Source organism: Panthera onca, chromosome X (assembly GCF_046562875.1).
Source record: "Panthera onca isolate mPanOnc1 chromosome X, mPanOnc1 haplotype 2, whole genome shotgun sequence".
NCBI lineage: Eukaryota > Metazoa > Chordata > Mammalia > Carnivora > Felidae > Panthera > Panthera onca.
The window spans coordinates 80,948,527-80,963,717 of record NC_138357.1 but is presented as its reverse complement, the minus strand read 5'-3'; the positions used below and the strand labels follow the sequence as shown (position 1 = coordinate 80,963,717).

At 37.6% G+C, this 15,191-nt stretch overlaps 1 protein-coding gene across 1 annotated transcript in view; it reads left to right on the top strand.

Annotated features, from left to right (window-relative positions):
• KLF8 (KLF transcription factor 8) overlaps window positions 1-15,191 on the top strand; it is a 261,809-nt gene that overhangs the window by 226,432 nt on the left and 20,186 nt on the right. Inside the window, exons 3-5 of the mRNA XM_081794141.1 lie at window positions 2,459-3,023; window positions 5,870-5,981; window positions 6,625-6,764. Coding sequence (XP_081650267.1) covers window positions 2,459-3,023; window positions 5,870-5,981; window positions 6,625-6,764 — 817 coding nt within the window. The remainder of the gene's footprint in view (window positions 1-2,458; window positions 3,024-5,869; window positions 5,982-6,624; window positions 6,765-15,191) is intronic.

Genomic DNA, 15,191 nt, shown 5'->3' with positions numbered 1-15,191 from the left:
GGGTACCATTATTTGTATATAACTACTTCTGCATATAGCAGTCTATATTAAGTCGATGGTCATTTATGTTTGAACCCATTCTTTACTCCTCTCCTCCCCATGTTCAAGGTAAAAGTTGTCATATTTTAGATGTTTTCTTTCATGAGTTCCTTGACTTCTTGTTTACAGAAATAGTCGTTTATACTGCTTTTGTGTTGCCTACCTTCAGATTGTCACTTACAATGCCCTGCCATGTAGTGTCCTGTTCCCCAGGGCGGGGCACTTCTGGGAGTATTCCCATTGTGTGCTGCATGTGCACTGTTGTTTTGCCCTGCCACTTTATCCTTCAGGCCAGTAACTCCAGAGGCTCTCTTTGCTTGTTGTGGACAATATTTGGCCTCTGGAATGAATGTGACACATTTTAACTAAGTATGCTCTGGTCTGCTTGTGAAATGAGAACTGTCACCTCCACGAATGGAACTGAGACCCTGCAAATCTCCTGAGTTGGGGCACTGGGTATAAGCCACGGTTTGGGCCTGTATTCTAAGGTAGGGGGCATACAGTGCTGGGACTGAGGCAGAAAATACTGGGAGGTGGTGTTTTCTGGAACACAAAGAGGGGGGCTTGGTGTAAACAAGTTAGTGAGCATTGGTGCTGGGCTTGTTCCTACTGGTAGCCCTGTGCTCATGCCGAGAAGCATGGGTGGGAAATGGCTCCACCCAATTTCTTTGTTGCAAGAATGTCTCTCCATAGATGCTGCCTCTGTGGGATGCACTCTGAAATGAGCAAATAACCTCCCTATTCTATAACTCAGGTGCTCTTCAAATCACTGTTTCCATGCTGTATGTTCTTGGGTTGTTTGCTTGCTTTCTCTCTAAGAGCAGTACATTGCCATCTGGGCTGCATCCCAGCCAAGCCAAATGACTTTAAAACTCCAGGCTTTAAGCTCCCCCTATGTTAGTCTGTCTCTTGCTCTCCTGTGTGGTTGTGGCTCCCTCCCCACTGCAGCAGCCACAATCTGTTTCTGTCTTAAAACATGTCTCCACGCTTCCTCCCTTCTTCAATGTGGCCTCTTCTGTACCTTTAGTTGTGGAGTTTGTTCTGCCAGTCTTCAGGTCAATTTCTGGAATGTTTAGGATGATTTGATAATATTCTGGCTGTATTCATGGGATGAGGAGAGCCTAGGGTCCTCCTACTCCACTGTCATCTTCCAACAACCTATATCAAACCTATAAACATTAACAATAATTCTTTAATATCATCCAAATTCCAGCCAATATTCAAATTTTTACAATCATTTAATAAATGTCACCATTATTGTTCCTGTTGCTTTCTTTATGGTCCCTTTGAACGCAGTCTTATTCTTCCTTCAATCTATCCTTCATTGAGGAGCTAGTTAATTACCACCAAAATAGCTGTGCACTTGTAACTCCCCTCTTTGAAAGAATTATACTTTATCACCCAGCCTTTCTTTGAGTTCAACCTTCCATCATATTCCAAATGTAAAAAAAAAAAGAAAGGATAGTTTTATTCTGTGCAAAGGATGCATTATTGAACATCTCCCATAATTCAAAACCCCTATAAACCAAATCCAATTGTGAGAGAGAATGAGGTCTTATTTTATTAGCTGGATAAAGTAGCACCACTATCTCCAAGGCCATCTTCAAGAACCAGGGTGTTGCTTAGCAATGGCATAACAGTTCAAAATATCATTGACATTTACATTAATAGAATTTTTAGGAGGTTTTAAATTAGATTGAGGTTTTATGGGTTTTTACAAATATGTATTACCTATAAAGTGACCATTTAATTCATATTTTTTTTAATGTAGAAGTTTCACATTTTGGCTTTGCATATAATACAATTGACAATACTGCTTCATTATTCCCTAAAAATATTGTCTCTTGTTATATCTCTATAAACTCAAAACATCTCTCTTACTCATTTTCTGCCTAAATAATTCTTATTAATTCTCTAAGATCCATATATCATAGCTCTTCCTCCTTGAAGCCTTTTCTCATCTTGCCTAGAATGAATTTTTCCCTTTACTTTTTCTTAAATGCCTTGAATGTATATCTGCTGCATCACTTATGGTATGACTTATAAGCTATTCACATTACTCTATCATTATAGTTAGTATGTTAGTATACACTTTGTGGCTAGACCCTTACTCACATTTGCTGTCACTGAGCTTAGCACAGTACTTATGGTTGATATTCAGAAAATGTTGACTTTAAGTAATCTTTCAGGGTTATTATGAAGATTAAATGAAATAATTTGTATCAATTGCTTGATACAGTGCCTGGTACTAGTGTTTAGTAAAGTTTCCCTTCCTTTTTCCTCATACTCCTGCCTCATTTCTCTCAACTCCCTGTATATGTGTCCATGAGAAGAAAATATAGATTTCTTGATTTCATTCTTCACATGACTTTTCAGGGTAATGAATATTTTGCACCTTTCATTTATTTATTTATTTTAGGTCACTGGCTCTGTTCATATCAGAGATCCTCCTAAGACAGAAGATAGAGGGAATATGACATCTCCACCATTCCCAGATGCCAGTCCCATGGAGAACCCAGCATTATTTAGTGACATCAAGATTGAGCCCCCAGAAGAACTTCTGGCTAATGATTTCAACCTGCCCCAGGTGGAACCAGTTGACCTCTCTTTTCACAAGCCCAAGGCTCATCTCCAGCCTGCCAGCATGCTGCAACCCCCAATATTCACTCCCAAGCCAAAGCCTGCTCTCCAGACACTTGTAGTGTCCACTTCAACATCTGACACAGGCACTTCAGCAAATATCCCTACTGTTCTGACTCCAAGGTCTATCCTGGCATCCTCTCAAGGAACTGGTGGCCAGCAGATCTTTCATGTGATTCACAGCATCCCTTCAGTCAGACTACCAAATAAGTTGGGTGGCCTAAAGACCATCCCAGTAGTGGTACAGTCACTTCCCATGGTGTATACTACTTTGCCTGCTGATGGGGGCCCTGCAGCCATTACAGTCCCACTCATTGGAGGAGATGGCAAAAATGCTGGATCAGGTAAGCATCAGTGTCCCCCTTTCTTGGGCCTCACCTTCCTCCATTTATTCTTTTAGAATTATTCTATCTTTTATTTAATTTCATCCCCTCCAATTATTCTTGCACACAGCTTCAAGAATAATTATTTGTAAACACTGTTTTTATCATGTCTCTTTAGTGCTTAATATAGTACAAATACTCTCTTGTTTCGTCCATGATTCTAAAATTGGGGTATGCATATATATTTTTAAATTTTTATTTATTATTTTTGAGAGAGTGGGGGAGGGGCAGAGAGAGGGGGACAGAAGATCTGAAGGGGGCTCCACACTCACAACAACGACCCTGATGTGGGGCTTGGACTCTCAAACTGTGAGATCATGACCTAAGCCCAAGTTGGATGCTCAACCAACTGAGCCACCCAGGCACTCCTGGGGTATGCATATTTTTGAGGAAAATACTATGTATCTTTCTGTATTCTGTATGTTATTTGATAACAAGTAATTTAATCACATTTCATATTTTAAAAATATTATTTTATTAAAGAGAAAATGTACAAGTTTAATGACCTTTTATAATAAGACACAAATGTCAAAAATAGTTTTAACCTTATTAAGGAACACACTCGGATTTTCTAGCAAAATGCATTTATTTGTCTATGCCATTAAGAATGCTTTTGTGGAAAAGTTAAGAACATTTCTAGTGCTACATTTCTAGCCAGGCTTAGCACCTGTCTCTCCCAATACCATAACCATTCTCTTCCCTAACAGGAAAATAGTCTTCTTTGAAACATTAACATCTTCCCTGGGCTCTCCTTCATTTGGCATCTATCATCCTCCATTTTACTTTCTCATTTGCCTGTGTCACAAGCGTATGGGCATTCTTCTCAACTAAATTGCAAATTCCTGGAGAAGGAAACTATATTATTTCCTTTTGTGCATCTCTAGAGAACCCAACCTGGTGGTAGACAGTAGTTGTCTTGCAACAAATACTTTGATGAACAAACTTGAAAACCTGTATAGAAGAGAGTTCACATGCTGCAATCTTCCCTTTTTATTTAATTTAAAAAATAAGTTCAGAATTCAGAAAAGAGTAAATTAAGTCCTTCTTTCACCACTATTTCCCAGCCAATTCTCATCTCTGTAGATGTATCTATTTTAGTTTGTAATTGGAAGTGATCAAAGAAAATTATAGCCCCTGAGTGGTTCAAAATATTTAGCTTCATCACAGCTCTAGAATTATAATCAGTTTTCAATATTGTGCCTTAGGAAGGACATTGGGAAGTTGGAGTATAATCAGAAGAGAGAGTTAGGATGGTGAGAGATTTCAAACAATGTCAAAGGAGGAGTTGATAAATGTTTAGCATGAATTAAAAAACCAAAAGCAAGATATGTGGGTGGAAATTACTAAAAAACAGATCTTAGATCATTATAGGAAAAAACTTTCTAAGGGTTTTCTATCTTTGAAATTCAATGCCTTGTAATCATTCCATCACCAAATGTAGGAGACTGGAAAACAACATACTAAGCATCAAGTTGCTGAGACTCTGTAGTTGTGTTTTTTCTGATTTAAAATGCCATCACTACTTACAGTGGCTAATTGTTGTAATGGTAAGTGTTTATAACAGTCTTGTTTTTGAGATTCCTCTGAGGGGATTAATTAAAATTTTGGTATCAGTTCTCCTATGAGGAAAGAGATACAAACAAAAGGGGAAATGAGAAAATAAAATCCCTAGTGAGAATTTGCTGAAATCAAGGCAGTGGTAGCACCAAGCAATCATATGATGGGTCTTTCAATTGCACCCATAATATCCATGAGTCCATCAGAGCCACTCTAAATAAGCAAAATAGGTTTTAAAAGTTTCAATGTAATTTTAAGCTAAAACCATTAGCCTAGTAGTCTCCAAAATGGTATTCTTACACCTTGGTTTGGAGGTGGGGGGAGTGAGGAATGTAAACAAAACAATTGGAACACAAGAATAAAGTATCAACATTTCTATTTCTATTTTCTCACTCTTTACATTTTAGTTTGATTTTTCATAATGTATATATAGAATTTTAGTCTGCTACTACATTTATTACATATGTGCGCACACACATGCAAAGACACACATACATACTGAGATGTATGATTAAAACTTTTTAGTGAATGATACACAATTAGTGTATAGAGGCAACTGCACTAGCCAAAATTCCACCCCACCAACTTTATTGCCACCCTTAAGTTTCTTCTATATAGAAATTTTGAAACTTTGACTAGATCTAGGAGACTGCTGACCATTTGAATGAGTTTTGTTAGGTATCAGAAATATCAGTGGTTGATAATAAGAGATACTCGAGGGCTTCTCCTGACAAAGGTGGAAGGGAAGGATGCCAACATGTATCAAGCTAAGTACTAGTTATGCATTTCATCTTATTGACTTGTTTCCATTTAGGGGCACAAAACCCAAAGGAGTTCTTATCTCTGAGGTGAACCTAGGCATTTACCTTAGGACAGCCAGATAACTATTCAGAAAGTTCAACAACCATACATTAATCCTGAATTTTCAGGAGACATTTTGTCCTGGGGGCTGGAGATAGAAAGTTAAATCATACCCAGACCCTATTCCATTAACTTACTATCCTAGAGAAGCTCATTCCAGTGGTACTAGAATGCTCCTTATTACCTTTCCCTCAAAGGAATTTTAGCTATGCTAGAATTTTTTTAAGTTCTTCTGTTCCTTCCATATACATACACTTCTTTCATCTTTATTTTTCTTTACTTCTCTATCTTGTTGATACTTCTCATTGTGGGCTAAAGTGGGAATCCTGAAAATGATATCAGAGGCACATATATTTGTAGCCCGCACTGGTCTTTTTCTTTGCTTTTAGTGAAAGTTGACCCCACCTCCATGTCTTCACTGGAGAGCCCAAGTGACAGTGAGGAGAGTGAGATTAAGAGTGGATCCTCAGCTTTACAGGGTATTCAGGGACTACAGCAAGAGTGAGTACTTTTGTCTTTACTTCAGGCCTGTCTATATATGTGTGTGTTTGTGGTAGAAGTGGAACAAATTCTCATACACAATGGCAAACATTTAATGATAACAAAATATAGGTAAATTGCCTTTCCAGCAAAGGTGTTAGTTTGTGTGCACACATGTGCATAGACATGCATGTTATGGAAGGGTTGTGTCCTAATTGTCTAGATCATCAATTTTGTCCTTGAAAAATTTTCAAATTTCCTCTAAAGTACAGTTGAATAATGTTTCTCTCTTTAAGATTAAAGCACTCTTGTCTTCCAATGTTAGAACTAATAAGGCATTGTTTTGTGTTTTAACAACCATGTTGTATGAAAAAATACATTTATGTAAACACAAACATGAGACTTGTTAGAGTGAAATGCTCACAACTGGAACAGAAAACACCCAAGGAAACATTACCACCTCTCAGGACCTGCACTTACTGCAAAGAATGGCCTAGTTGAGGGAATTGCTTGAACTATTTCAATTATTTCTTCTCTTGAAAACTTACTGTTAAATTTACATAAATTAAATGCATGTATGAGGTGATCCCACTCTATGTAAGTCCATTTATTTAGCTTCCACGTTAAAATCATTCTTTGGTCCTATCTCTCTTTCTTTGCTCAGACCATCAGCAATGACCCAAATGCAGGGAGAAGAGTCTCTTGATTTGAAGAGAAGACGGATTCACCAATGTGACTTTGCAGGATGCAACAAAGTGTACACCAAAAGCTCCCACCTGAAAGCCCACCGCAGAATCCATACAGGTCTGCCCACCTCCACTCCATCCCCAACACACACACACACACACACACACACACACACACACACAAAGTCTGAGAGATCAGAAGAAAGAAAGTCTTGAAACAAAGACTGATCCATTTATACACATGGGCCCAAGCATCATTAGTGGATTTTACTCTTATGTCTTGTTCTTACTCACATGTGGCTTTTATAAAGCCAAACTAGGAAAACACTAAGTCTGGTGTCTTCTGAATAGGCATTACCCCACTGAGAACCTGTGGCTCTTTCTAACTGGTAAATAATAACATTTATGTTAAAATTAAGCAGCTGAGACACCACTCCTTCCCTTATTACCACAGCACCACAGGTTTTGTTGAGTATTGAAAAACAGAAAGGCAGGGGCGCCTGGGTGGTGCAGTTGGTTAAGCGTCCGACTTCAGCTCAGGTCACGATCTCGCGGTCCATGAGTTCGAGCCCCGCGTCGGGCTCTGGGCTGATGGCTCAGAGCCTGGAGCCTGCTTCCGATTCTGTGTCTCCTTCTCTCTCTGCCCCTCCCCCGTTCATGCTCTGTCTCTCTCTGTCTCAAAAATAAATAAACGTTAAAAAAAATTAAAAAAAAAAAAGAAAAACAGAAAGGCAGTTTAAATCGAGTGAAATTAAAGCACGCTTTTGGAGCTAAGCACAATATACCAACCTATAACATGCTCTTGTTCACTAGAAAAAAGGGTGCACATTAAAAAAATAGTAAGTAAAGCAGACCTGGTAGGGATGTGTCAAACCGGAGGGCACCTGCCCCCTCTGAAACAGAATTGTCACTCAACTCCAACTAATTATTACCAAATTTACCAAATTTTAAAGAAAATCAGAAAATTAATACTTTTATGTGAAACATGCTAGAATTTGGATGTTGGCCTATAATGTAAAAAGTTTTATAGCACCATGGAATCAAAGTAGCTTGCCTATGGGCCAGATGTAGATCGTCAATCATTAGTTTACACCCTCTGCTTTGCAGACTCCTTCTCCCCAGTCATCTCTAGCTCAGAATTGAGGCTTGGACACCATGGATAAGAAAGGGGCCTTTCTTTCTTGTAAACATGCATTGTGTTAACACTTGCTTTGTTAGGATTTGTATGGAGGAAACCAGAATCCTAGTTGCTGTGCCCTGAAGCTCTGAACAGGTGACAAATTTCCAGGTTGCATTGTCCCAACATTCCTGTGGCACTCTTCTTATTCGTTGATGTTTTGTTTGCCTCTCCTTCATGTAGAGTACAGGCTTATTCCACACACGCGTGTGTGAGTGTGTATATATGTGTGTATATATATGTATTTTTGTGTATAAACATAAATATATATTAAGTATTTAAGCTTAAAATTTCAACATGTAAAAGTAGAATAGTTTACTGGACTTTCAAGTACCCTTCACCCAACTTTAACAATTATATCAGTATATGCCCAATTTTGCTTTTTCCACATCCCTACTGACTCCCCCATTCTGTAGTGTATTATTTTGGACAATATTACAGACATCATATCATCTTAGTCATAAATACTTCAACATGTTTTTTTAAAAGATAAAGATTTTTAAAAATAGGCACAATATTACTATCACATACAAATTCCTTAATATCGATTTTCTTAATATTGATATCACATTTCATAATATCAAATTTCCCCAACTGTCTAATAAATGTTTTTTTAATATTTGTTCAAATTAAGATTTAAACAAAGCTCATATATTAAATAATTTAACCAATATGAGAAGGAGCCAGCTATGACAAAAGTTTGAGGAAATAGTGTTCTTTGCTAGGCAGAATACAAAAGCTGCTGTGATATGGGAGTAAGCTTGCCTTCTTTTAATAACTGACAGAATATCAGCATAACTAGGGTGTATTGAATACAGTGGTTGGTGGGAGAAACCTTCATGTGCAAGAGTGAAAGGGGGAAGACCACTTAAGAGGCTACTGTAATGATCCAGGCAAAAAAAAATTATAAAAGTCTGACTAGTAAGTTGGGAGTGGATGTGGAGAAAAATGAGTGTATTGAGACGGAAAGGACACTTACAACTGTCAGATTTCTGTTTGGGGGGCTGTGTGGACAGAGGTGTCATTTACAGAGATAGGGAGTTTGCCAATGATGAACACCATAGTGGGAAAATTCCTGTGGAATCAAACCTTGGTATTCAACCAAGGTATACTTTTCTCTATTCCTGGTATTCCACAGGTTCTTTAGAACTGAGGTAGCTGCAGAAATGCCTGCTCCATTGATGTCCAAAGATTAGAGTTCATTGCAAGGGGCCCAGAGAATAATATCCCTGTCTCTGGTAGATATTCTCTCAGCAGAAAACCATGAGGTCCATGTTTATTTGGATACCACCGGTAGCATACAGCACAGCTGTTCATCTCCACTGAGCTTACAATTATACAAAGCAAGAGTTGCAGATACAACAATTCCTACTAAGCAACTTTCAAGTTCTACTGTTTAAGAATGGGACCACCCAATCACCCTGGCTCAAAATTGATCATTGATTTTTAACATTCTTTTATGATCTCAGTTATTTGTTTCTGAAGTTCTATTATTTCTTTCTTCAAATAGTTCTTTTATTGAGGATGTAGACAATGTATGCCAAGAGCATATATTGTGGAACTACATTGTCCGGATTTGACATCCCAGTCTACTATCATTAGCTGAAAGTTACTCCACCATTTTCAGCCATTTTGGTTTTCTTATCTACTATCTGCATATTAAGTGAAAAACACTTATAATAATATCTGACATATAGTAAACACTCAGCAAATATTAGCTATTATTAAGGTTCTCTCAGTTCCAATCTCACTGCCACACCCCTTAGCCTTTTTGTCTTGATTAATTCTTTTGCCTCTAACTTTGATAAACTCTAGTTGACAATTAAAATTGTATATATTTGAGGTAGATGACAATGGTAATGGAGTAGGAGGACCCTAGGTCACTTTGTCCCATGAACACAACCACATAACTATCAAATCAACCTAAATATTCCAGAAATATACCTGAAGACATACAGAACAAATTACACAACTAAAAAGACAGGGGTCACATCAAAGAAGGTAGGAAGTGTGATCACGTGATTTAGGAAAGAAACATTGCTGTTGCTGCAGAGGGAAGGGATCCATGGTTTCTTCAACAGAGAAAGTTGAGAGAGGACCACACAGGGGAACACACAAGGAAAATATTTACCCAAAGTCATTGGCTTGGAAAAAGAAAGGTGCTAAATTTCCTGAGTTCATGAAATCAGCAGGGCTTAGAGCTTGGACTTTTAAAGGTCAGCAAGCTAGGCTGGGATATAGCAGAAGGGCACTGCTCTGCTCCTAGAGAGAAAGAAGGCAAGACACCAAAGGGTAGACAGCATGGAAACAGTGAACTGAAGAGTGCCTGGGGCATTGAGCAGAGATATTATTTGCTTTCTTCAGAACAAGTCCCTGAGAGGTAGCACTCATGGAGATACATTTCCAGGAACAAAGGAGGTGGCAGGTGTCACTTCCTCTACCCACCCCTCAGCATAAACACAAAGCCACCTGCAGGAAGCAGCACAGTGCAGACATTGGCTGCCTAACTTTCATACACAAAGCCCCATTGTCCCATACACAGGTGGGTCTGCCCTTTACAGTCAGACTTGCCTCAGTCCCTGCACAGCAGGCCCCTCCCCCAGAAGACTAGCACAAACACATGCCCACACCACATCTCCTGACCAGAGAGTACTGTAGGGCCTCAATACCAGTAAAGATGGTGACAGATATCATTTCACAAGCAGACCAAGCACAACTAGTTGAAACTTGCCACATTCAAGCCAGGAACCAAACATTACAAACAGTAGGCAAGGAGAGCCTCAGCAGATGACAGACTTGAAAGATAGAGCAGACAAAATACAAGAACAGTACACATGCAAAACACACCAGAGATACTCGGTGAAGTGCCAAGCCCTCACATTATGTGACCTCTTCATAAGGCCATTACTTTCCTGAGCAGGAAACGTAACTGGCTTTTCTAACATACAGAAGAAGGCAGAGACATAGACAAAACTCAAACACAAAGGAATTTATCCCAAAATAAAGAAATAGATAAGGTTAAACCCAGAGATCTAAGTGAAACAGATATAAGTAAAATGCCTGATTTAAAGCAACAATGATAAGGATACACACTGGGCTTGAGAAAAGTATACAAACCATCAGTGAGACACTTATGACAGAGACAAAGAGTTAAAAAAAGAATCAATTAGAGATGAAAAGTGCAATAAATGAGATTAAAAACATGCTTGATGCAATGAACAGCAGGATGGAAGAAGCAGAGGAATGAATTAGTGACCTAGATGACAAAGTAATGGAAAGTAATGAAGCTGAACAAAAGAGAAGAAGAATTATACAACATGTGAATAGACTTAAGGAACTCAGTGACTATGTCAAATGTAATAATATTTGTACTATAGGAGTCCAAGAAGAAGCAAAGAGAGACATGGAAGTAGAAAATTTATTTGAAGAAATAATAGCTGAAAACATCTCTAATCTGGGGACAGAAACAGATATCCAGGTCCAGGAGGCACAGAGAATTTCCACCAGAATCAACAAGAACAGGCTAACCCCAAGACATATTGTAATTAAATTTGCAAAATATAGTGACAAAGAAAAAATATTAAAAGCAGCAAGACAAAAGAGGTCCTTAACCTACCAGGAAAACCCATAAGAATAGCCAGGGATTTCTCAACAGAAACCTGGCAAGCCAGATGGGAATGGAATGGTATATACAAAGTACTAAATGGGAAAAATCTGAAGCCAAGAATACTCCATCCAGGAATACTATCATTCATAATAGGAGTGGTAAAAGTTTCTGATATAAAAACTGAATAGCTCCATGCAAAGAATGAAATTTGAACACTTTCTTGCACCATACAAAAAAGTAAGTCAAAATGGATTAAAGACATAAATGTAAGACAGGAAATCATTAAAATCCTAGAGGAGAACACAGGTAATAACATCTTTGACATTGGCAATACCAACTTTTTACTAGATATGCCTCATGAGACAAGGGAAACAAAAACAAAAATAAATTACTGCCACTTCATCAAAATGAAAAGCATCTCACAGTAAAGGAAACAAACAAGCAAAATAACCTAAAAGGCCACCTATGGAATGGGATAAAATTTTTGCAAATAACATGTCTGGTACAGGGTTACTGTCCAAAATATATAAAGAACTTAAAATAGTCAACATAAAACACACAAGTAATCCAGATAAAATATAGCCAGAAGACATGAATAGATATTTTTCCAAAGAACACAGAAGATGGCCAGTGGAAATATGAAAATATGCTCAACATCACTGATCATCAAGGAAATACAAATCAAAACTACAATGAGATATCACCTCACACATTTCATAATGGCTAAAATTAACAACACAGCAAATAATAGGTGTTGGTGAGGATGTGAAAAAAGGGAAATCCTCTTGCACTGTTGGTGGGAATGCAAACTGGTGCAGCCACTCTAGAAAACAGTGTGGAGCTTCCTCAGAGTGTTAAAGATAGAACTACCCAATGATCCAGCAATGCACAACTAAGCATTTATGTAAAGAATACACAAATACTTATTTGAAGGGATACATGCATCCTAATGTTTATAGCAGCATTATTAACAATAGCCAAATTATGGAAAAAGCCCAAATGTCCTTTGACTGATGAATGGATAAAGAAGATGTGGTATGTATAATATAATATCCAATATTACTCAGCCATCAAAAAGAATGAAATCTTGCCTTTTTCAGTAATGTGGATGAAGCTAAAGAGTATTATGAAAAGTGAAATATGACATATTTCACTCATATATTTCCACATATATATTTACTCATATGTGGGATTTAAAAATCAAAACAAATAATCATAGGAGAAAAGAATAGAAAAAGCAAACCAAGAAAACAACTTTTAACCATAGAGAGCAAACTGATGTTTACCAGAGGGCAGGTGGGTGGGAATATGGGTTAAACTGGTGATGGGGATTAAGGAGTGCACTTGTTGTGATGAGCACTTGGCATTGTTTGGAAGTGTTGAATAACTGAATTATGCACCTGAAACTAATATTATACTGTATGTTAACTAACTGGAATTTAAATTTAAAAAAGAAGCCTATGGGAATAGCTGCATGCTTAGCACATGGAAAACCCACTGTGTATAAACTTTCTGTCGAGTAATATCTGATTTCATTAAGATATAAGTTATGTGTAGAAAGATATGATAGTATCAGTATGCTTAACTAGTTGGAATTATCATGTGTATAATGCATCCTTCAACTAATGTCTTCTTTGAGTAAGATACAGGTGTTTGTAAATGTATGTGTAGAAGCATATGGGAATAGCTGCATGCTTAACACTCTGAAACCATGCTATGTGAATCTGTCTTTCAAGTATCATCTTATTTCATTAAAAGTTTCTACACATACCTGTAAAGGCATATGGGAATAGTCATATGCTTAACTCATTGAAACTACTTTGTATATAAATCATCATTCAAGTAACTTCTTTCATTGATATAGATGTGTTTATAAATGTATGTGTAGAAGCATGTGGGAGTAGACCTATTCTTTCTTGAATGAAACTAGGTGGCATATAATGTATATTTCAAGTAACACCTTCTTTCATTAAGATATACGTGTTTGTAAACATATGTTAGAAGCATATAGGAAGATCCCTGTCCTTATCTAACTGAAACTACACTGTGTATAATCCCTCATTCAAATAACATCTTATTTCATTAGCATATGTGTGTTTATAAATGGATGAAATAGAAGTACAAGGGAAGAGCCTGGTGCTTCACACATTGAAATTCCAATGTATATATACAAATGGAATACTATGTGGCAATGAGAAAGAATGAAATATGGCCTTTTGTAGCAACGTGGATGGAACTGGAGAGTGTTATGCTAAGTGAAAATAAGTCATACATAGAAAGATACCATATGTTTTCACATTTAATGTGGGTCCTGAAAAACTTAACAGAAGTCCATGGGGGAGGGAAAGAAAAAGAAAAGAGGTTAGAGAGGGAGAGAGCCAAAGCATAAGAGACTCTTAAAAACTAAGAAAAAACAGAGGGTTGATGGGGTTGGGAGGGAGGGGAGGGTGGTTGATGGGTATTGAGGAGGGCACCTTTTGGGGTGAGCACTGGGTGTTGTATGGAAACCAATTTGACAATAAATTTCATATTAAAAAAAGAAAAAAAAGAAATTACAATGTATAAACTGTCATCGAAGTAACATCTTCTTTCAGTAATATAAACCCACTAATAACTGACCCCATAACCCTAGCTATAAACCTTAACACTAACCTTAACTCCTAATAACTAAACCTAAACCTAAATCCTAACCTCTATCCCTAACCTTAAACTTAACCCTAAATATAACCCTCTGGTTTTAGAGGGTTATAGTTTTGTAAACTATAGTATACCAGGAACATACACTTACCCTGACCCTAAACCTAACCCTAACCCTAACCCTGGCCATAAAACCTAACCCTAACCCTATATCTGAGAAGAAAAAAAAAAATGGAATGTATATGTGTATACACACACACACACACACACACACACACAATGGAATATTACTCAGTGATTTAAAAAAAAAAAGAATGAAATCTTGCCATTAGCAATGACATGGATGGAGATAGAGAAGTGTATGCTAACTGAAATGAGACAGTCACAGAAAGAAAAATAACATGTGATTTAGAATTTAAGAAACAAAACAAATGAGAAAAGGGGGGAAAAGAATGAGAAGCAAACCCAGAAACAGACCCTTAACCATAGATAAAAAACTAATGGTTACCAGAAGTGAGGTGGGTAGGGATATGTTTTATTTATTTATTTATTTAATATATGAAATTTATTGTCAAATTGGTTTCCATACAACACCCAGTGCTCATCCCAAAAGGTGCCCTCCTCAATACCCATCCCCCACCCTCCCCTCCCTCCCACCCCCCATCAACCCTCAGTTTGTTCTCAGTTTTTAACAGTCTCTTATGCTTTGGCTCTCTCCCACTCTAACCTCTTTTTTTTTTTCCTTCCCCTCCCCCATGGGTTTCTGTTAAGTTTCTCAGGATCCACATAAGAGTGAAACCATATGGTATCTGTCTTTCTCTGTATGGCTTATTTCACTTAGCAGAACACTCTCCAGTTCCATCCACGTTGCTACAAAAGGCCATATTTCATTTTTTCTCATTGCCACGTAGTATTCCATTGTGTATATAAACCACAATTTCTTTATCCATTCATCAGTTGATGGACATTTAAGCTCTTTCCATAATTTGGCTATTGTTGAGAGTGCTGCTATAAACATTGGTGTACAAGTACCCCTATGCATCAGTACTCCTGTATCCCTTGGGTAAATTCCTAGCAGTGCTATTGCTGGGTCATAGGGTAGGTCTATTTTTAATTTTGTGAGG